Raw genomic sequence first — 22,452 nt, 5'->3', positions numbered from 1 at the left:
GATCCTGGCAGGTTTGGGTTAACCGGTGTTAACTTGGTCACCGCTCCGGTTCAGTGTGAACGGGGTGTGACACACTAGCTGCAGCCCGTGCGCCCACTGGCTGTTGCTACCCGCACCCTTGCCCGCACTATACTCATGCTGCTTGCCACGCATGCCATGTGCCGTACACCCATGCTACCTGCCCAGCATACCATATACCGCATACCCATGCCACTTCTCGCACACCCTTGCACATTGCCTGCACACCCTATGCACATTGCTTGCCCTCTCGTGCAACCGTGGCAGCCATACCCCCTGCACTTCAACGCAACCTTGTGTGCTGCCGTTAGGTACTGGGATTTGCATTCCACTAGCCCAGTGGGTGAATAAATTTCCTCTTCACCCATTTTCACGTATGCACTACTCCGCTAGTGTACCCTATGTTGCAACCTCCTATCAGTCCAAAAACCCACTTTTTACCCATTGGCCAAAATTTCTCTCTCATTCCATTAGTCCAAAACCCCCCTTTTGTTCATTGGTTAAAAAAACCCTTTTTTACCCACTTTAGTCCAAAAATCCCCTTTTGTTCATTGGTTAAAAAACCCTTTTCACCCACTTTAGTCTAAAGACCCCCCTTGTGTCCAGTGCTTAAAAGAACTCTCTCTCCTCCCCTTGGGTTCGAAAATACTATAAATAACCCCCTCTGGATTTAACACACAAAAAATCACAACCCCACTTAGGAAGTGGAGCTCTACCCTCTCTCCTCCTTCCCTCCCCCTTTGAGTTTCTTTAGGTCTTCAAAGCGATCTTCGTCAAGATTCAAAATTTTGTTCGGATCTTCGAAGTGTTCTTCAGGATCTTGAAGATCATCAGTCCAAGTTTGTAGTTCAATCCATTTTTTTCAAAAAAAGCATGTTTTTGAGTGTTCTTGATCTTTACCGAAAGTAGAAATCCCTCCCCCCTTGAGGTTCTTCGGGTTTACGAAGAGATATTTGTCAAGATCTGGAGTTCTGCTTGGATCTTCAAAGTGTTCTTTAGGGCTTTGAGGATCTTCAATCCATTTTTAGGTCAATCCATTTTTTTTTTAGAAATAGCCATTCCCAGCAGAGGCTTTGTTGGAATGCCACATCAGCCTAGCCCTCCCCTAGCCTATCCCCAGCGGAAGCTCTGTCGGAGTGCCACCTCAGACTAGCCCTCCCTTAGCCTATCCCCAATGAAAGCTCTATCAGAGTGCCACCTCAGCCTAGCCCTCCCATAGCCTATCCCTAGTGGAAGCTTTTTCAGAGTGCCACCTCATTCGAAGCCCAAAAATAGCCTTCCCTAGCTGAAGCCTTGTCCGAATCCAAATTTGAAAATAACCTTCCCTAGCCGAAGCTTAGTTTGGTCTTGATCTGATAGACCAAACAGATTCAGGTTAGCAAACACTGTATTCTGAAAATTGATTAAAAAAAGAGCATCTGCAAGTTGTTTAACCAGGTATTAAATGATAGAAACCAGTAAGGATAAATTAGATAGCATATCTCAGAATGGGGAAGGACAGATAATGTAGAACTCTGTTGACAAATGCAATTTGCATTTTGCAATGTGCACTGGACCTAATTACTAATTTCTGATGTATTATTCTTTATAACTGCATTTTGCATGAGCATTTCCATGCGTAATTTAGCATATCTTTTGTCTCTCCCATAGTTGTCAAGAATCTAGGGATTCCTAGGCATTGGAGGGGGTAAAGAATCTTGGCAAAACGAACAAGGCATCTCCTAGGCGGCTAAGGCACCTTGCAGCAATTGGTCCTGGACACCTAGGCATTGCCTTGAAAACTATGGTCTCTCCGGTACAATACGCTGTCTCATAAAACTACCATTCCTATACGATATCCAATATCGATACTTTAATCCTTGTGTATGCCAAATTACTTTTCTGACAGTTAGTCAACCCAGATCTTGAGATGCTCTTTGAATCATGATACTCGGATAAACCAGACAATTTTCCCAATGCGGCCGTGGCCTTGTAACCATTTGCTACCTTCTTGGCATAAGGTCTCCTTTGGTGCTGATGCTTCAAAGCCATGATGTTGCAACTTTCTTATAGTTATCACCTTGGTGTCTGCCTCTGGGATTTACGCCACCCAACTAGAGATCTGTTCAGAAAGAACAGAAGATGGCCAATGAGCTGCCTTTTCCCTGTTGCCCAAAGTTGAGTCCAGCTTGCAGCCCTTTCCAGGAGATGTTACTCTTTCTCCTAAATAGATGTAGGGGTCTTTATTTAGACATGTACTCTTCCTTACGTAAGTTTGCTCTTGCTTCTACACGTTCTTCACCACTAACTGAAAACTAATTCTCCTTTTTAACTTGTCTAACTGAGTTTTACTACAAAATACTCTCAGGCTGGGAAATGTTGTTCTGTATGGGCTATTCTATTATATGTTTCTGTTGATGGATTTGGCACTTCTGAATTGTACAGTGCGCCAGATGGTAATGTTCAGTGCAACATGGCCTCCTTCTGTTCATCAGTTAGCTCAGGAGTTCATGGATCCAAATCCTGTCAAGGTGTGCCTCCTGAAACATATTTTGACCTTTAAAATGTTCCTATTTCAAAATGTAAATATCATCGAAATCTTTGCAGGTGGTTGTGGGTTCGGAGGATTTAGCTGCCAATCATGATGTTATGCAGATTGTAGAGGTATGTTTGTTTTCCACATTAGGTGATGCCTGTGCCTGATCTATGTCGACAAATATGTCTACATTTAGTGTCTGTTGGGAGCTTAAGAGCCATTCTTTTTTCCCTACCTTAAGGTAATAGAAGACCGTTCACGCGATGCACGTTTGGTTGCCTTGCTAGAGAAGTACCACAAATCCCAAAGGTATCTCCTGCTGTTCATCTATAGCCGTACTCTTGGCATTGCTTTGTAAGAATGTATTGCTATTCAAAAGAAATTGTAAAATATAAACATACGGAGTATAATGAAAGATGGAAAATTCCCAAGCAGAAGAAAGAACACCCCCCCCCCCCCCAACTGCTGGTGTTGTAAATGGCTAAATGCCTAGGATACCTTGATTTTTCTTTATCTCTGCTATATTTGAAGTTTTCTTTGATGTCAATCATTATAGAGGCGAAATATTTTTTCCCTAAGTGGAGAACCTATAGTATGTATATGATTGTATCTTTCCTTGATTATCTATTTATACGTTCTTTCTGATGTCTGCTCTGGTTGATATATAAATAATTTTCTTAAGCAGGAACAGAGTATTGGTTTTTGTCTTGTACAAGAAGGAAGCATCTCGTGTTGAAAATATGCTTCAAAGAAGGTGACTTATTCACCCTGCTTTATTTTTTCATCTTATGTCCTTTTGAGTTGACCATCAACATCTATTCAATTGTTTTGCTCTGAGGTTACAATTAAACCCCTATGAATTCAATTCTATGTTTAGTTAGACAAATTATTGATTTCATACTTATGCAGGCATAAAAATGTAAAACTAGAAAATATAAAAAAATAAGGGTTTATAAATTTAAGCTAGACATTAAGGGAATATATATTTTATGGGAGAGGGTTCTTTGAGCAAGCATTGTAGAGAAGCATGCCTATGAGGGCGGCGAGGTTGTTTCATGTGAGTAGAGAGATAGACACAGAGGTGCTAGCGTACCCTACCCAGTGGTCCGGAGATCTTTTCCCATATTTTATATTTTCTTTTTTATTGTTATTATTGTCGCTTTTAATCTTGGAGTAGAATTTTATCTTTCACGTTTCTTGAGAGGAGATTTTTTTTTTTCAACCTTGTAGAATATTTCTTCATGAACTCAAAGTACTCAGAGTCTATGTTTTGGTATTGTTATTGGCTTTCCTTGGGTTACTAGGTTCTTTTTCTTCCCTCGAGCTTTTGAGGATCGTCAATAACATCAGGAAAGGCAGGCAGAGTAGAGATACTTTCAGCAGCCGTAGGTCATAAATACATTAGGGTGTTTAGTGCCTCCGATATAACATAGGTTCACTGCTTAATGACTCATCGCAAAGCCACAAACTTTTTATATCTTTTAGTCTTTCAAAAATGTGGTCATAATATAAAACTCTTCATGAAAATTCTTGACAATGGGTGTAGATATTTACATTAAGAGTGTCAAATTATGAACTGGTTGGTCTTTTAAGAAACAATGTCAATCAATACAGGATCCTGGTTATTAATTTAGTGCATCAGCTCCGCTGTACTTTGATTGCAGGTTTTTTTGTTTCCATTGTAGGGGTTGGAAGGTTGTCTCTGTACACGGTGACAAAGCTCAACATGATCGTACAAAGGCACTCTCTTTGTTTAAGGATGGAACCAGTCCTCTGATGGTAAGCTATCATTTCCATGTAACAGTCATGGGTGGTCACAACAGAGGCAGAAATCATTAATGTGACTACTAGCATTTTTATAAGAGTTTCATTAATGTGACTACTAGCATATTAAGTAGCATTCCATTAATATGACTAGTAGAATTTTTAGAAGCATTTCATTGATGTGACTACTAGCATTATTAGAAGCATTCATATAAACTTTCACATGTCTGGTTCTTGAGGTGACAATTTATACAATTAATAGCTATTTAGATGTTTTGATATAGATCATATGGTAGTCTTGAACTCTGAAGGATGTATGGCTGAGGGATTTTTGTGCTCTATGCTCATGCTATGTCTTCAAAAGTTCTATAGGTGGCTCACCTAACCAAGTTTACCTCTTGATTTTGTGAAGAGTTGATATTGCGATTCTAACTGTTATATAATATGGAACCCTCCATATAGGCCACATGGTAATTTTCATTATCCTCTCTTTTGTATGGCCAATGCATTAGACTTCTGCTTTTATATTTACAGTCACTGAAATATTTTTGAACCAATACTTAAATGCTGGTTTTTCAACCATTTCCTGTAGCTTCATTCTACCACATGGCTTAATGTTTGGGTGAATTTGTCTGATGTAGATAAGTCACTTGGGCTTATTTTATTGCAAATATGCCTTGGGTTATGTTATGTATGTGTTGGGCCTTTGATCCCATTGCTTTTCTTTGAAATGGGCCACTTTAATAGGCCTAAAATATGGGTAAAAGGTAGGAAAACGAGATTTTGTTCATTAGTTTAATTAATTGCTATTTAATTTAATAAAGGCCCATTAGGCCATTATTTGGTTGTAAAGTCCGATATGGACTATTAGTTAGTTAGTCCTACTCCCTGTTGGAGTCATAAAGTCAAGTCTTAGTCCTATTTTGAATTCCTAGTTGTAGTAGGAGTGTCTAGTCCTATTAGGAAACTGGCTCCTAGTATTAGTATGATTGTAAACTTCCCCTGTGTAAATAGAGAGGCATATGTACCATTATTGGACAGATTTGAATGAAAGAAAGTTTACAACTAAATGCTTAGAGCAGTTGAGATAGCTGTAAGTGAGAAGCCCAGGCTGAGATAGCCACTTCCTTTATTCTCTTTCACCATTCTCAACCCCCCATCTATTTTATTCTTCTTTTATTTTATTTGCTGTAACATTCAAGAGGTATAGTTTAGATTTTGATAAAAGTCTCTAGAAATCAGAACAGATCAGCAATCCTAGTGGGAATAGGAGAGAGATCGATCTCCTCTCTTTCTCTCTTCTGTACTCTGTTCAGCTAGGTCTTCAATCAGGGTATTCTAGGCCTCATAAGGGTCCCATGATCCTTACCTAGTCATTGTTGGAAACATTCAACTGTTGTTCTTGAAGGTTCTTCTCAGTTTTCTCTCCTAGGTTAGAAAATCAAGAAAGCTTATAATTTCACAACCAGCCGTCAGAATCCTCTCAACTTTTGTGGTTTTGTACCGTCCCTAGAGACTATCTATGTCTAAGAGTGCAACTCGATCGGACTCCTGCAGCCCTGACCGCACCTCTCTCTCTCCAGCTCTATAACAGGTCTTTTTCTTTCCTTTCGGGTTAGGTTTTGGGTTGGTTTTGCTCCTATATGGGTATTGTATCTTTAGGGATTTATTTGATGGTATTATTTCTTTGTTTCTTACTCCTATTTGTATTGTTTGGGGTTATAAACTGTGGAGTTAGTTACTTGTAATCTATTCCTGCATTAAGTGGTATCAGAGCTTCAGTTGAAGAAAGCTCCAAACAATCTATCAGGGCCTAACCGAAGATGGTTCCATCAGTTCGTTACTTCGCTGGACAAAGGGATACATTCTACATCCTTGATTGGTTAGATTCTCTGGAGGAATATTTTGAATACTATAACTTGACAGAGACACAAAAGCTTCAAGTTGTTTGTTCCTGGTTGATTGATCATGCTAGAGATTGATGGAGAGTCCATGAAAAATGACTTCGAGTTCGAGGACATGAGCCTAGGACTTCGAGTTCGAGTGATACAATACCTCTCTGTATATTTTCAAATAAGGCTCTTCCCTCCGCAGGATTCCCATTAGAATACATCCACTGCTGCCCAATCTAATGATCAACCATGTTATTTTCATGGGGAATTCCTTGAATGGATGCATGAATTGGACATGTACTTTGACAACTACAACTTAACAGAGACACAAAAACGCCAATATGCATGTTCCTAGATGAGTGATTGTGTTCGAATGCAATAGAAAGTCCGTGAAAGACAACTTCAAGCTCAAGAATGTATACTTAAAATGTGGGACGAGATGCAGTATGAGTTGGCAGGCATGTACCTATCTAAGCATGAACGAAACATGTACTTCCTTCCACCAGATATCCAAAAGCCACCCACACTTGACAATAGCATGAAGGAATCATCGGCCTCTATTGCAAAAGAGCAACAAAAGAAAACACCTCTGACCAGTGAACTAGAGTCAAAAGTTGAGGTTAGTGTTAAAATTTTTCTAGCCATTCCTATTGTTGAGGAAGAACTAGTCATTGATGTTCCCATCAACGAGACTCATGTGGGAGAAGTCGAAAGCAACAAGGTTGCCACAATAGACAGTGAAGTTGAGACTGAGGAACTTGACACTACAACAACTGTGATGATTGTGAACAGCCAAGAGGAAGATCCTAAGGAGTTCAAGAATGAAGTTATGTTTGAACCATCAATGGAACCGGTTGGGAACCACCAGATAGATGAACCAAAAGAGCTTTATGTTGCATTGAAGTTAGAAGAGATCAAAGGTGCATATGTAGATGACCCTATGGATACATCCAAAGATGTTGAAGTTGAGCATGTGGAGTTTATCCCATTAAAGTATTTTGAAGATCGAGCTCCTCACATTCTACATTACATCTTTATTATCAAAGAGCTACCTGAATTTTTCTATGGCTTGAAGAGGGACGTGCACCATGATATAATCACCCTCACACTTTACAAAATTCGAGGACGAATTTTTTCTAAGAGAGGGCGAGTTGATGTAGATAATTCACTTGGGCTTATTTTATTGCAAATAAACCTTGGGTTGTGTTATGTATGTGTTGGGCCTTTGATCCCATTGGTTTTCTTTGAAATTGACCACTTTAATAGGCCTAAAATATGGGTAAAAGGTAGGAAAATGGGATTTTGTTCATTAGTTTAATTAGTTGCTATTTAATATAATAAAAGCCCATTAGGCCATTAGTTGGTTGTAAAGTCTTATATGGACTATTAGTTAGTTAGTCCTCCTCCATGTTGGAGTCATAAAGTCAAGTCCTAGTCTTATTTTGAATTCCTAATTGTAGTAGGAGTGTCTATTCCTATTGGGAAACTAGCTCCTAGTTGTAGTAGGAGTGTCTAGTCCTATTGGGAAACTAGCTCCTAGTATTAGTATGATTGTAAACTTCCCCTGTATAAATAGAGAGGCATATGTACCATTATTGGATAGATTTGAATGAAAGAAAGTTTGCAACTAAATGCTTAGAGCAGCTGAGATAGCTGTGGGTGAGAAGCCTAGGCTGAGATAGCCACTTCCTTTATTCTCTTTTTCTCAACCCCCCATCTATTTTATTCTTCTTTTATTTTATTTACTGTAACATTCAAGAGGTATAGTTCAGATTTTGATAAAAGTCTCCAGAAATCAGAACCGATCAGCAATCCTAGTGGGAATAGGAGAGAGATCGATCTCCTCTCTTTTTCTCTTCTGTACTCTGTTCAGCCAGGTCTTCAATCAGGGTATTCCAGGCCTTATAAGGTTCCCACGATCCTTACCTAGTCATTATTGGAAGCATTCAGCTGTTGTTCTTGAAGGTTCTTCTCAGTTTTCTCTCATAGGTCAGAAAATCAAGAAAGCTTGTAACTTCACATCCATCCGTCAGAATCCTCTCAACTTTGGGGGTTTTGTACGCTCCCTAGGGACTATCTACGCCCAAGAGTGCAACTCAATCGGACTCCTACAGACCTGGCCGCACCTCTCTCTCTCCAGCTCTATAACAGGTCTCTCTCTCCTATCGGGTTAGGTTTTGAACTGGTTTTGCTCCTATATGGGTATTGTATCCTTAGGGATTTATTTGATGGTATTATTTCTTTGTTTCTTACTCCTATTTGTATTGTTTGGGGTTATAAACTGCGGAGTTAGTTACTTGTAATCTACTCCTGCATTATTGTCCACATGATGATTACAGTTCGTACAATAGATGAAAGCATTTTGTTGTTGCTGATGATAAAAAATGCTTTTGGGTGAAAAATACCAAGTTACTAGGGGGGTTGCCTGGATTACTTATCCACAATTTTTGTCAGCCATTTTATTTGGGCATGCTGATAAGAGAATGGAAACAGGATTATAAAGAAGTATCCGGAAATCAATTTAGAGCAAGAGTTATTTCAGTGTATTTCATTACCTATGTCTAATAATGAGTTACAAACAAATTTTTCCCAACATCATATAAACAAAAGCATAGATCAGGGATATTTGTGAGGAAAAATGGGAGGTAAGAAACTTAGGTGGCTCTCGCTTAGCCTTGTTCTCATCCTGTTCTTTAAATATTTGTAATCAACACTAGGTTAAAATACTAGTTCATAATACAACAAACTTTGCAAAGTATATTCCTCCCCCCCAACCACCACCATATGTTTCCATTATCCACATCCTTTCACCAACTGTGTCCTCAGAGAGAGAATAAAGAGGAAACCGGAGGTATTTTATAGATCTTGAGGCTTAGATGTCTAGATGTTTATGTCTTGAGCATTTTCTTTACTTGCCCCTTTGGAATTGTAATAACAAGTTCAGATTTCCTTGCTGACTAGTTTCATTGATATCGTTGAATAGTGGTCCCTGTTGTGTTAACTTCTTAAGCGTATGTTTGGTAAATGTCAAAAAACTTTTTTATTTAACTGAAAATATATCTCCAGATTGCCACTGATGTAGCTGCTCGAGGATTGGATATTCCAGATGTGGAAGTGGTGATCAACTACAGCTTCCCTCTCACTACCGAGGACTATGTTCACCGGATAGGGAGAACTGGTCGGGCTGGTAAAAAGGGTGTTGCTCACACCTTCTTCATGCATGAAAACAAGGTAAAATTTAAGACATTCTTTTTTTTTTTTAGCTCAGATGTTATGTACTGAACTCCTAATTTAGGCTGCTTGAACCTTTAACGAATTTCAATTGCGTCATTGCAGGGCCTTGCAGGAGAGCTTGTTAATGTTCTTAGAGAAGCAGGGCAGATTGTGCCTGATGCCCTCATGAAATTTGGCACACATGTGAAGAAAAAGGTCTCTGTCTCTCTGTCTCTCTCTCTCTCTCTCTCTGTGTGTGTGTGTGTGGGTGGCTGCATATTTGTATGTTGGTAGTAGGGGAGACAGAAACGGCAAAGTTCTAAATTCCATCAGAACCTCTGAAGTTTCGAGGATAATGGGAACAGAATCTTGAGAGCTAGAATTTTGGATAAGAAGAGGCGCACCTGAAAGTTAGATAAGGAGGGTGCCCATCTTACTGTAGATTGTGTATATGTAAGAGAAGTGGTTGAGACAAGAAAGCCCTTGCACATTCAGGGAGATGTCATGAAACTGGAGCTTGCTAATCTCATCATGATCTGTTTGTTATAGTAAGTGCATGGTTGAATTAGAAGACAGTTACTATTGCAGACATGAGTCCCTGGCTTCCTGCTAACTGATGCAGCCCTCTCCCCATCCTTTCCAGTTTAGAGTTTTAGATGCTTGTTGCTTGAAATGGGAACTAAGTGGACGTTAGAAAACCTAAGAATCCAAGATACAGCATAAAAGGAACAGAACAAATCCTTTAATAGTAAAGTCGAATACTTGTTATCGACAGATGACATGAATAGGTTTTTTTCTTTGTCAAATATATATTTTCCAAAATGTAGAAGTTTCCCTATTTGTTCATTTTTTGATCACCAACAACGATTAAATTCTACAAGTATTATCCTGTAGCATGCAGATGTGACTATCCCCATTGACAAAGATGTACAATGTGAAAGAAAAAACAGATCCTCAACTTTCCACCAAAAAGGCTGCATTGCTCCTAAAAACTTCTAGACCCAGAAAGCACAGTATGGTACAAAAATGCCAACATCTGTACAAGTTCCCATCAGAATAGTGTGTGATTCTCTTTCCTTCCTCGTCCCACCTGTTGGCTATAGCAAAAGGATTTTGCTCTTGAATTGTCAGGAGGCTGTCTTATTAGGGGCCCAAACATTGCTTCTTACTTCACAATGGTGTAACCTCCCTCTACAGAGTTGTTTATCTTGATCAAGGCCTTCTTCATCCTCCGCTGACTTATTTTCATCACTTTCTTTTATAACATTGGGAATAAAATTGAGGCATCCACCAGTTAAATTTTCGTATTGCCACTTTGATTGCATCTATGTAACAGGACAAAGACATAGGTGAGTATAACACAGATTTGGCATGCAGGCAGGTTTATCCTAATTATGTTTTTTCTGTAGCCAATCATATAGGAAACTTCCCTCAGAATCTGTCCTCTGTTTCATTCTCTTCTAGAATGGGAAAAGAAGCATGAAGTTTCTGGAAATTTCGACATGCCTGTCGGTTTGACATTAGTGGACCTGACCAGAAAAGTAGGTGTCCCCTTGTTTCATAGGCCATAAATACTCAGAATTTTTTATAGCTTGTGTATTTGGTATATTGACAATGCTTGGGCGGCTGGGCTCCAAATTTCAACCATTTTCTTTGGTTACTCCAACTGACCGAAGAACCGAAAGAGATGCTGGTATAATATGGGGTCTCCCCCTCCAGCGGGATCAGAAAAGGTTGTATTAAAGTTTCGATCGGTTAATAACATGGTAATTGCCCCTGCCAATACCGGAAGTGAATAAAAGTGGGAATGCTGTCACTAGAATGGACCACACAAATAGGGGTGATCTATGCATAGTCATTCCAGGTCCACGCATGTTGGGGATAGTTATTATAAAATTGATAGAACCTAAAATGGATGAAACACTGGATAGATGAGGACTAGAAATTGCTGAATCAACTTCTCCTCCAGAATGGCTGGTAATACCACTTAAGGGCGGATAGACCGTCCACCCAGTGCCGCTACCCAGAGTTGTGCAAGAGGTTCGAGTCGGGAAACAGCCTCTCAGCGAAGCAGGGGTAATGCTCAAGGCTGCGTACATTTTGAACCTCCCCAGACCCCGCACTGTCAGCAGCCTCGTGCACTGGGTACGTCCTTTTTTTAATATATATGACATCATATTGTAGTGGGTATAACTTAAGGCAACATAAGATCCATGGCTTCATTAAGGTGAAAGATGCAGCTCTTCTCCTCCCCTGTAACCAACTTTGATGCAAGAGTACTTGGATCGGGCCATACATGTTTAAGAGCCCTGACCAAGAACTGGGTCCAAGTATGGTTGGTTGGTTCAGTAGGATATTTGGGAAGCTTTATTTTATTCAGGGAAGATATTATGTAATATTTTATTTTGGGTTAGCTATTAGACATGTGGGGAAATTTCCAGTTTGAGGTTTATTGAGTTTCTATTTTGTTAGTTTATGTTTTAGCCTTTAGGAAGTAATTAGGAATCTTTGCTTTTGGTTTTTATAAATAGATATGTAACCCAACGATTGGAGTAGTTGATTGAAAAGGAATAGTGAAGTTGGTTAGAAGAAGCCTGCTGGCTTGTGCGACCCGTCCCCCCTCTCTCTCTCTCATCTGTTTCTTCTTCCTTCTTTCCCTTCTGAGCGAGACCCTCTCTCTTCCTTCCTCTTTCCTTTCTCTTCTTCTTTGCTTCCCTGTTCTCCATTACATAGCTGTCTATGATACTTGTCACTGTTGGGAGATAAAAAACAGCAACCCAGTGCATGAGACTTCTGCTACTGCAGGGTCTGGAAGGGGCAAATGTACACAACCTTACCCCCTGCTTCCCGGGAGAGGCTGCTTCCATGTTTTGAACCTGTGACCAATATGTTGCAATAGTGCAACTTAACCGTTGTGCGGCTGTGCCACAGGCTTGCCCACTGACTGTTGCGCGGTAATACCAAATTAAAAGAAACCCTTGCTGCTAAGTGATATCTATCAGCACTCGCATTCAAAAGTCTCACTAATTTCAGTTTCAGAGATAATTCAGTCACTTTGGATGCTAGTTCGAATGGGAATTGGGGGAAATATGAGGTAACCCTCTGACAATACTTCAGGTGGGAGATTCACGGACACTAAGGCCATATCCGAGAGCTCCCTGTCGATTTTCGTCTTCTTGTTGGCATTGATTTGAAGTTTTGAATAACCACAGTTTCAACTCTGTTCATAGGTGGGAATTGAGTGCATTGATACCTGGGTTTAGTGGACCATTTGTCAGAATTGAACCTCCATTCCCTGGCATGACAGATTTCTTGAGTCAAGGTATTTTCCTTGTCGAAGTCGAGTTTGTCCACTACTGGTTCGATTGCCAGAGGTAGGAGACTATCCAGTCTTCTTGTCCACTTTTCGATAATCCCTTTCTTTCTTTTTATTTACCATAACCCCCTCTCTCTCCAACTTCTCCCCTCTATTCTATTATTTCCTTTGTTCTCATTTAGTTTCCTATAACTTTCTCTTATCCTCTTTTACTTTTTAGATATTTATTTCCAACAATACCCTTAGCAATACATTTAATTTCTGTTTGTCCTTAGCTATCTAATACCTAGTCTACCTGTTCCTTAATGTCTTAAATTTCCTTTGTGTTCCATTACTTCTTATCTATCTACTTAAGGTGCATGAAAAAGTTTGTAAGCAAAGGAGCCTTTTTCACTGAAAGCCTACTTTGCTCTTCCCCTTGGGGAAAAGATTTTGAATTTCTTGTGTACTTCTGAACACTGTTAAAGTGCAACCTCATGTTTAATTTTGAGCAATGAGCCCCTGCAACTACACTCTTCCTCTTCGTCTATTGGTATTGGGTCTTGGTCTTGCAGATCCAATCTTCTACCCCACCTGAGTAGTCCATTTGGTTTTTTATCTAACACTTTATGTGGGGCAGTTGCAAGATTTCCAACTTTTGGTCACTTCTCATTTTGAGAGCATTCAAATTAACATCCACAACTCATCGGACATTGACCTGTATGCAATATTCAGCGACTTCCGAGTTGAACTTTTATGCTCTTCTCTGACATGTGGGGTAGGGTGCCACCACAACAGGAGTTGACTGTGTGGTTAGTCATATATCTAGTTGATTGTTCATCTTCTCAGGTGGTTCATGCCTTCCCTCTCTTCAATTCCATTACCCATTGCTTCTGCAGTAGTTGCTTCCAGGGCTACTTAAAATAATCTGCATCACTTCTGCTCCCTGAATTAGGGTCTGCAATTCCTGGCATTTTTGGTAAGTAATTATTTCTATTGTGGCTTCAAGTCCTTGGTGAAAATTTGTACTGGGAATGGCAGGCTACAAAAATGTACCAGCGAGAAAATTATATTGAGGATTGCAGACTCTTAAGGACTAGGTGTATCAAAACCAAAATGACCGAATCTGAATAAAAACCAAAATTTGTACTAATTCTATTAGAGAGTTTGTGTATAAGAACGAGATAGATTGAGGTCTCAAATCTGATTGATACATTTTAGATCAGTATGCCTCAAAACCTACTTAAACATGAAACCTATATTCTTCTCTGCTTTCACCCTGATTATACCGAGTATTTATGGCCCATCTGTTGGTGCTTCATTGTACAAGGCTCACTTGAGAAGCCTCCTCTTTATTGCTGGATGATGACATTATTCTTGCTGGGTGTGCTAGCCATAAGGTGCACTCAAAACTGTTTAAGAGAATGAAAAGAATAAGAAATAAGGTAAGTTGCTGATGTAGATTATCATGGCTGGATTGGCATGAGCTGATCTTGGAAACCCAAACCATGACGAACCAGAAGCCAACCAGGCTTTTGGTCTAATAGGGGCTGGTAGGGGTTTATTTAGTTATTTGGGGTTAATTATGTAATTTGACTTTTATATCGCTAGCTGATGTATGTAGGAAAGTAGACCTTTGTTTGAGTAGTTGAAGCCAGCCTCTTCACGTAACTTAACCCCCTGTTCTCCGTTCTCCATATTTATATAACAGTCCCTATATATCTGTGTTTATCTCATACCCCATTTTTATCTAAATTTCCACAAAATTCCCCCTCTTTATTGTTTATTTCCAGTTGAGTCCATACTTGTTGGTTCTTAACTTCCAAATAATTAAGAAATTGCCTTTCATTCTCATATTTTGGTATTTATTCATCTGAGTGGGCCCCAAGCGACCCGAAAGCAGGGTTTTGTGACCTGGGGTTGCATAAGTTGCAGAGCTATCTGCTGAATGAGACAGGAGAAAGCTATCTGCTGAATGAGACAGGAGAAAGATTCAAGTTTCTCTTCACCCACAGTGGTAAAAAAATCTCCCCCCTCCTATTGTATAAAGCTGACGTTGCCCTTTTGGGGTCCCATCCGACCGCATTAAAGACGGGATCTTTTCACTGTGGATGAAGAGAAACTCGGTCGAAAACATGATGTCTAATTGCTTGAAATAAATGCTAAGATCTTACAGTATAAGTGCTTTTTCTATTTCTCAGTGTGTAAGATGAGTTACAAAGAACTGTTGTTCGCTTGGATTTTCCCATTTGGTAGATAAGAACTATTTTGCACCTCCGGGCAAAATATATATGCCCATGCTTGAGTCCTGTTGCATTAATTCAGGACATGCGTTAATGTGGTCAAACAATCTGATATTTTTGGTGGATTGTTGAGTTTCCATGCATTCATGTTGCATGTATCTGGTATCAATCATTGCCCTCAGGAATCCATGCTACAAGGGCCCACTTCAAAAGATTACTCATCCTACCAACCAGGTTGTGTATGGAGAGAAGCTTATTCTTTCTACTCATCCCAGTTTCTGTACATGCGATCTTTGCCAATGGACTATAACAGATATTCTATCTTGTTGCAGGAATCCAAGCTATATGGGGCCCACTTCAAAGAAATTACAGCGGATGCCCCCAAGTCTATGAAGATCAAATTTGACAATTCAGATGATGAAGATTGAGTCCCAAGGGATATTCCAAGTCTTTATTTTTATTTTTTATGATTGCACTAAAGAGGCAAGTGGAATTTGAGATAGCACAGGGGTAGATACCTTGAATACTACACTCTCAACTGGAGTGAATTTTTCAGAAGAAAGAGGAATTAAGGTTAAAGTTCATGAAGCCAGTGAGAACCCGACCAGCGTGTTGAACTTGAACTGTCTGCAGCTTTCTCCTCATATTGGAATGCCATAACCTGTATAATGTATTAGCAGCCAGGCAATCCTTACAAAATTTTGGCTAGTTTGAAGTGACTCCCGCTTGGAGAGTGGTTTAGCTATTTTTATTGGTTTATGGCTATTATTTCTTGCAATATGTTTACTTGTTTATCAAGAATGTGTATTTTTGACATTTTTTTTTTAATTAAAAGCTCTCTCTCTTTATCTGCTGCTTATTTTTGGAGAACTATGTACTCTGTAATTGTTGAACTTTTTAAACCTCATCTACTAAATGCATGTCACTGTCCAACAGCTTTCTGGAGAATTCTCATCTGTCTGCTTTTTCTCCTTTTTGGACATTCTATCTATCTAATGTTGATCCATCAGGAAGTGGTGACTAAGCTGTTTTATTTTAAATATCGAAGTCATGGAAGATGACTCACCCTTGCTTAAGAGTTTTAAGACACAGACATTAGAGGTGTACAATAAGTTGGCATGGTGCCATGGTTCAATTGGATTTAGGTTTTGGTGGTGTGTAAATGTTCTTATCCAGTTGTAACTGTAGCCTTTGCCTCTTGATCTAATATTTGCAGGCCAGTAGTTGAGCATTGTGGCAGACGTTTAATTCCTCTTTGCTCGTTCATCTGTATAATGAACCAGGTGCAAAGATATTAGAATAAAAGGCCATGAAAAAGTGACTACAAGGAGGAAGGAGCACAGGTGTATGGTAGAGAGATGGAGAAGGCAGTTCTAGTGCCATCCAATTTCCCCTAAATAGCAAATTGGGGAGGGGGGAGGGGGGAGGGTGGAGGGGGGGGGGTGAGGATCCAGAGTATTAATGAGAAGAAGATAGATACTATGTATTGGGGCTCTCCATAATTGGGGGAACCTCATTGACTCATTTGTTTACCATGTATTGCACACTTGTTCCTCTGTTTTTCAGTGGTTCAAATTCTTCTGAAGATTTGTTTGTGTTTTTCTTTGTTTTGACTGATGATTTTGTTATCTCAAACTTGTCATGGGCAAGGAAACTGAAGCATCCCAGCCAATGAAATTCAACAGCAATAGTGTTGCTTCTGCCCTGCTCCACCAAAGCGAACAGTAAATGCTAACAAGGAAAATGAGAAAAACTGAGCTTGCCAGAATATGTTGCAACAAAGAACACGAGAGCGAGGTAACGCAGTAAATGATTAATTTCAATACTCTTTCATGTTTTCTATCTTAATTACTTTTAGTGTATTCTTTCTTTCAATAGTAGTTCATTAGCATCAGCTCTGCATGTATATCCATTCATTAAGGTTTTTATTGAAAGATGAAGCAATCTCAGAATTCAAGCAAATTTAAGTGATCAATACAAAGTTACAATAATTGAAATTGATAGTGGAGATATTTAAATATGCCTTCAAAGTCTATTGATATAAGTTGGTAGCGATAGCTTGCATTCAATTGCTCAGTTGATGCTGTTCATGCTCCAAGGTAGAGATGATTACTGTTTTAGCAGCTGGGTTGGCTTCATCTTTGCAAATGAAGGTATCTTGAGGGATTCCTTAACAAGGAACTGGGCAATATTATAGATTAAAGACCATTCAGAGTAGTGGCTATGTGGGTTGATGAATACAGCTTTATTAGGGAATTTGACTTTGTTGGTTTAGGGTCTGTGAAGATGATGAGCTCGTCACAGGGTGTAAGTGGAAGAAAGTTACAAAGACATATGACCCCTTTTTAGGGAGGGTAGGCTTCAAGGTGGGCAGAAAATCAAACCTAGGGGGAAGGTGTATGGCTGCAGAGAGATGCTTGGGTTGCATCATGTTATTGATCAGTAACTATCAATGGATGTTAAATAAGAGTGATGTGGAACCCAAGTTTTGGAAGGGGGAGAGAGGATGATTTTAAACTGAATAAAGTAATACACATTCATGGGGAGAGGGATCTATACACTGCCCACGAGTATTGACATCTCCACACCAAGCCAGTGGGTGAATTGGAGTCTCATGGTTTATATGGTCGATACATTCAGGAGAGTGAGAGGGCATGTACTGCCGGCAGTGTACATCATTTTCTTATAATCTTGTCAAAAATATTTTCCTCCACACCATTCTCTAAAGAAAAAAATTAGTTCATCAAAAATTTCTTCAAACCTCCTTTAGGCTTTTTGGTACTTCTGAATAATTTTATTTAAATATATTTCCAATTTAAAGACATTTTAGTTGGCAAAATGCTGGCCACACCATCGGCAATATATGCCCACTCACTCTCTCCTCCGTGGCATGTGGGCCCTTTTGTGTATGAACAGGCTGATGCCCCTTCCATGCTCACATTGGCTTGGTGTGGGAGATTCCATCTTATGCCATTGGGGTGGGATACCTTGCCCATGATAGATTTACTAGAATTATCTCTAGCAACAATGACAATAATTAGTCGATGCATAAGACAGAGTAAACAAGAATGGGGTTCCCCCTCCTAAGGGTATTAAACATATATATATATATATATATATATTTCTTAAGCATATATGAAATCAGTCCCGAATTGGTCATTCTATAAAATCTAAACCGAAACTGATAACTATCGATCTAGTTGATGCCGATTGCTTAAATTACCAGTTTCTTTCAATGGTCTACTGTTGGTTCGGCCTCTTGGCACCCTGCAAGAATGCAATTTACCTCGCATTGTTTTTTTCCTTTCTTCTCTTCTACTCTAGATATATGGGCTCATATAAGTGATACATTTTTTCAAGTTAGCCATTGGTTGTTAGGAAATCTCCTAATAAAAAAGAATTGATTTTTATCAGTTTAATTGGTTTCTTGTTTTTAGTTTTGGTCCATTCAGTCCGTTTTGGTCCAATCTTATCGGTTCAATTGATCAGGGCCAAAATCGAATGGAATGAGATAAGTGGACAAATAAAGAATTTGGGCTTTTGGGTTTGACTTCCATTTTTTTGACATTCCTAACTCCTCCCCCGGGGGTCATTTTGGGTAGAAAGAAGATATTTTACAAAAGAAATATAAGGTAAAGTGCCATGAAAGCGTTAATGGAGGAAGTCAAAAATAAGGATAGAAAGTCAGCCAAAATTCTATCTAACCTATAGCTAAAGCAACTACCAAACAAACGGGCTAGATTAGTCATCTTTCCATGGTAAGACATAATAGGAAAATAAGAAAGTAGGGATAACATGATAGTGTTAATGTGTTGTCACCTATCAGTTAAGTCTCAAGATTTTCAAACAAGCGAATCCTTGACTACAATTTAATCATTTAGTTTGTGGGTAGGCCAACTTGAGAGTTATTTATTTATTTTTCCTTTTAAAATTGGTAAAATTGAGTGATAAGTGGGTAGGCAACCTCTCAAAAGTTGGTGGGTATAGATAGATCAGATTTTAACCTCCTGAGCCCTAGGTAGGAAGTTTGCCAATTGAAAAATGGAAGTTGGGAATTCTAACTTCCAAAGCCAAAGGTAGGGAGTTTTACCATTAAAAATTGACACTTTTCCCTTTTTTATTATTTTTTTTATATATCTTGTAGGTAGGTTGATATACAGGCACATGCATGGAAGGGAGGGAAGACCCACATTCTAAAAAAATTCTATTAGAACATAGAAGAGGAGTAATGGATGATTTCAATTGCGAAAAGTGCAAGATTTCATTTGCAAATAGTTTACATGTAATCAATTGAATACTAATGCTTGAAACTACCAAAAAGTGAGACCAATTCCAAATGCATCTTTTGACCATCTTGCATTAGAGTTAAAGAAGGCCACAATTTTTTAAAATCTAAGAGTTTTAGTAGGCCAACGTTTTAAAACACGAAATCGGGTTTAGGATTGATCTCTTGATAGTTAAATTTACAGATCATATTGGCTTTGATATCAATCGATGGATTTAGTTTATGGAACAATATGATGAATCATTGAACATAACAATAACGATAATTGATTATTACCCAAATCAATATCGTTTATTAAAAGTATTCCTATGTAGCTTTTCTCTCTTTCGTCAATCTGTCTACTTCGTTCTCTATGCAATTTCACAGTAGTAGCAACGCCATCTTTATATAGATAAAAAGTAGGGATCAACCTTGAAATTAGAGCAATTGGGTCTCTCTCATAATAAAAAACTTATTGATTCATTATATTTTGATGTAAATTAAATCTATCAATGACTGATGCTAGTCCATACATGTTATATACCTGTTGATTTTGATCCAGAATTGATCTCAGGAACCATAAAATTAGCCCTCATAATTGAAAACTCATTGTTTTCTAATTTTCTATAAGTGCATGGGGCTCTCTTGAAGGAAGGCACATAAGAGCAGCTAAAAGATGCCGAAGCCATCTCCTTAGAGATCATTTCTTATGACAATGAAAGAATAAAAAGAGGGAGAAAGAACGATACCCAATAGTCCTACATACGCCCAAACACATGGGGAAGTGGAGTTGAGGCATGGGTGTCTTTTCACAACCTAGTTCCACTTCCTTATGTGTCTAAGCATACACAACATTATTGCACCATACAACATTATTGCACTATGCAACATTTTTGGTTGTGGCTACGAATGGTCTATACCTATTGCCTCTTATTTCACTAACATAACAAATTAATAATGTCCTTAACTTATTAACAAACAAAATGTGAGCCAACCAAGTTAATATTAATCATCACCAAAACAAGAAACCAGCATTTAAGGCTATACCACTAAACCCCTACCAAAATAGGTAATCTTTAGTCCTATATATACTAAGCAACTATTTGCCCTGAACATTCACTGGATATGTTCCACCTGATCAGTTAAGTGTCTTCTTAGCTTTGCAACCATGAAGCTCTCTTCTTCATCACTTTCCTTTTTCTTCATTCTTGTGCTTCTCTGCTCCTCCTGTGGTGATCTTTCTTACTCTTAATTCCTCTCTTGGCTCTATTTATTTAATTTCTTTGTGATATTGTTTTTATTTTTTATTCTTAATCCAGACTGTGAATATTGATGGATGTTGGAATGAAGAGTGATCAAATTCAGGTCATCCTTGATCGTTCTTGAGAACAATGCTTTTTAAGATTAGGGGTTTTAATGAAAAAAAGGGTTCCCAATCACTATTTACATTTAAATGTTGTCTAGCTTTAGGCCAAAAGTTCCATTTTAGTGGATGCTCTAGAACTACAGAAAGCAAGAGTGGAAATAACCATTTCCTATTAGACCTTTCTATAGAAATCTTTCTCAATTATATCCTTTTATATTTATTTATTAGTGTAAAGAACACTCCCTTCTTACATGACCCCAGATCATGGGCATCAACATAGAGTGGGGGTTTTTGTATTTCATAGTGGTGGGGGTGTCATTTTGCCCTCTCTATGTCTAGGCGTAGCAACCATAAAACATTCTTTTGCTTTTATTTATTTAATTTTATATTTTTTAAGCTCATACGTTACTTAGAACCAGTCCCTCTTGATACAGGATGCCCCAAGTTTCTGCCATGTGATGGGGCTAATGGAACCCAAGGTTTGTGGACAAGTAGACCTCAAGGTCCCTATCTTATATGTCAAGTTTAATTTAGGGACTAGAAGAGGATGCATGGGCATATATGGACGTTTGAAAAGTAGAAAAATGTATGCAAACATATTGGAAAATATTTTACTGAATTAGGTCCCAAAATTTGACATGTGTTTATTCAACTATAGACTTATCTATCCAAACGGTCAGAATTACCACACACGTCTTGCAATGTTGCTAAATTTGTTAGGTCAACCTGAAAAGCTATCTAAATCCAAGTTTGGCCTATTTTTTTATATGGGAGGGATCTACTTGATATTTGTGTGTAATGGCATCTCTCACACTAAGCTAACAGATGCATAGGGGGGGGGGGAGAGGGGAGTGCCTCACAATTCGTATACAATGGGATTCACATGATAAGATATAGACAATATCAAAGAAAAGAATGTGTACATCATTTCCCTTTCTTTTATTTAGTTACGTAGACTTCAATATATATATATATATATATTTTGGGAGGGGTGTTAAAAGGACTTCAAAAATCAGTGATGTATATTTTAAATGGGATATGTATGTAAATTCAATTGATTTCATATCAAAATTGAATTTTAATAACACCGATGCTTAATCAGATAAATAATCCCTATGATCCAAATCAATTGTATAAATTATATTAGATTGAAAGACGATTGATAGTGTACTTGGTTGGTGCTTTACTTAGTAGAGTGTAAACTCCTAAGAAGTTTCTTGGAATTGCACTTTTTGATGACAGGAAATATAATAAGGGCAAATGGGGAGGTAAGATCAGATTGCTTTGAAGTTGAGCAACAACTAAACTGCAAAGATGATCAGTGCACCAAGTTCTGTGTCATGAAGAATTTAGACAATTATGCACATGGTAATTGTAACAAAGGCCATAGCACCTGCCATTGTATGTGTTTTGATGTTTTCCGCAAGATTAAACCCTAATCTCATGACATCACTCCCTTGTGTGCTCCTCCTAGCTACATCTATTTCCTATGTATGTTTATTATTAATATTATTATTATTATACATCTGAGGATGCATAACACACACATATATAATAATAATACATCTGAGGATGCATAACATATGAATTTGGCTCAAAGAACCAGAGCCTTTTCCCATTTAATTTGTACAATGGCTGAGGATGCACAAACCGTCAGCTTATGGGCGCTAGTGGCATGCACCAATGGAGAGCATAGAACTAGAGGGGCAAGGGGTCTTTTCCATAGGGTGGAGAGAGAAATAGATTCATGATTGGGCACAGTGCTAGCATGCCAACCTTTATTTCAATTATAATAATAATAATAAGAAATCCATGCCATTTTTTTAGGTTGACCAAGTAAACCCTAGCCCTCCAACAACAACAACCAAAAAAAAAAAAAAAA

General features: G+C 38.6%; 1 protein-coding gene across 1 annotated transcript; it reads left to right on the top strand.

Annotated features, from left to right (window-relative positions):
• Positions 1-2,139: 2,139 nt before the first annotated feature.
• On the top strand, positions 2,140-15,888 carry LOC122082125 (DEAD-box ATP-dependent RNA helicase 5-like). Its single transcript, XM_042649608.1, has 9 exons — positions 2,140-2,207; positions 2,366-2,528; positions 2,605-2,661; positions 2,775-2,842; positions 3,219-3,287; positions 4,219-4,312; positions 9,256-9,420; positions 9,526-9,618; positions 15,273-15,888. Exons 1-9 carry the CDS (start codon positions 2,140-2,142, stop codon positions 15,366-15,368), a joined length of 873 nt encoding a protein of 290 aa, XP_042505542.1. The 3' UTR covers positions 15,369-15,888.
• Positions 15,889-22,452: the final 6,564 nt, after the last annotated feature.

Source organism: Macadamia integrifolia, chromosome 6 (assembly GCF_013358625.1).
Source record: "Macadamia integrifolia cultivar HAES 741 chromosome 6, SCU_Mint_v3, whole genome shotgun sequence".
NCBI lineage: Eukaryota > Viridiplantae > Streptophyta > Magnoliopsida > Proteales > Proteaceae > Macadamia > Macadamia integrifolia.
The sequence above is the reverse complement of the archived record's forward strand: the minus strand, read 5'-3'. Positions and strand labels throughout refer to the sequence as shown.

What these genes read in the sequence shown, in the direction of transcription:
- LOC122082125 (XM_042649608.1), top strand. Translation starts at nt 2,140, where the DNA reads ATGGCCAATGAGCTGCCTTTTCCCTGTTGCCCAAAGTTGAGTCCAGCT. An exon ending in TGCAGCCCTTTCCAGGAGAT is followed by an intron (nt 2,208 to 2,365) that starts GTTACTCTTTCT and finishes AAATACTCTCAG; the next exon opens with GCTGGGAAATGTTGTTCTGT. An exon ending in TGGATCCAAATCCTGTCAAG is followed by an intron (nt 2,529 to 2,604) that starts GTGTGCCTCCTG and finishes AAATCTTTGCAG; the next exon opens with GTGGTTGTGGGTTCGGAGGA.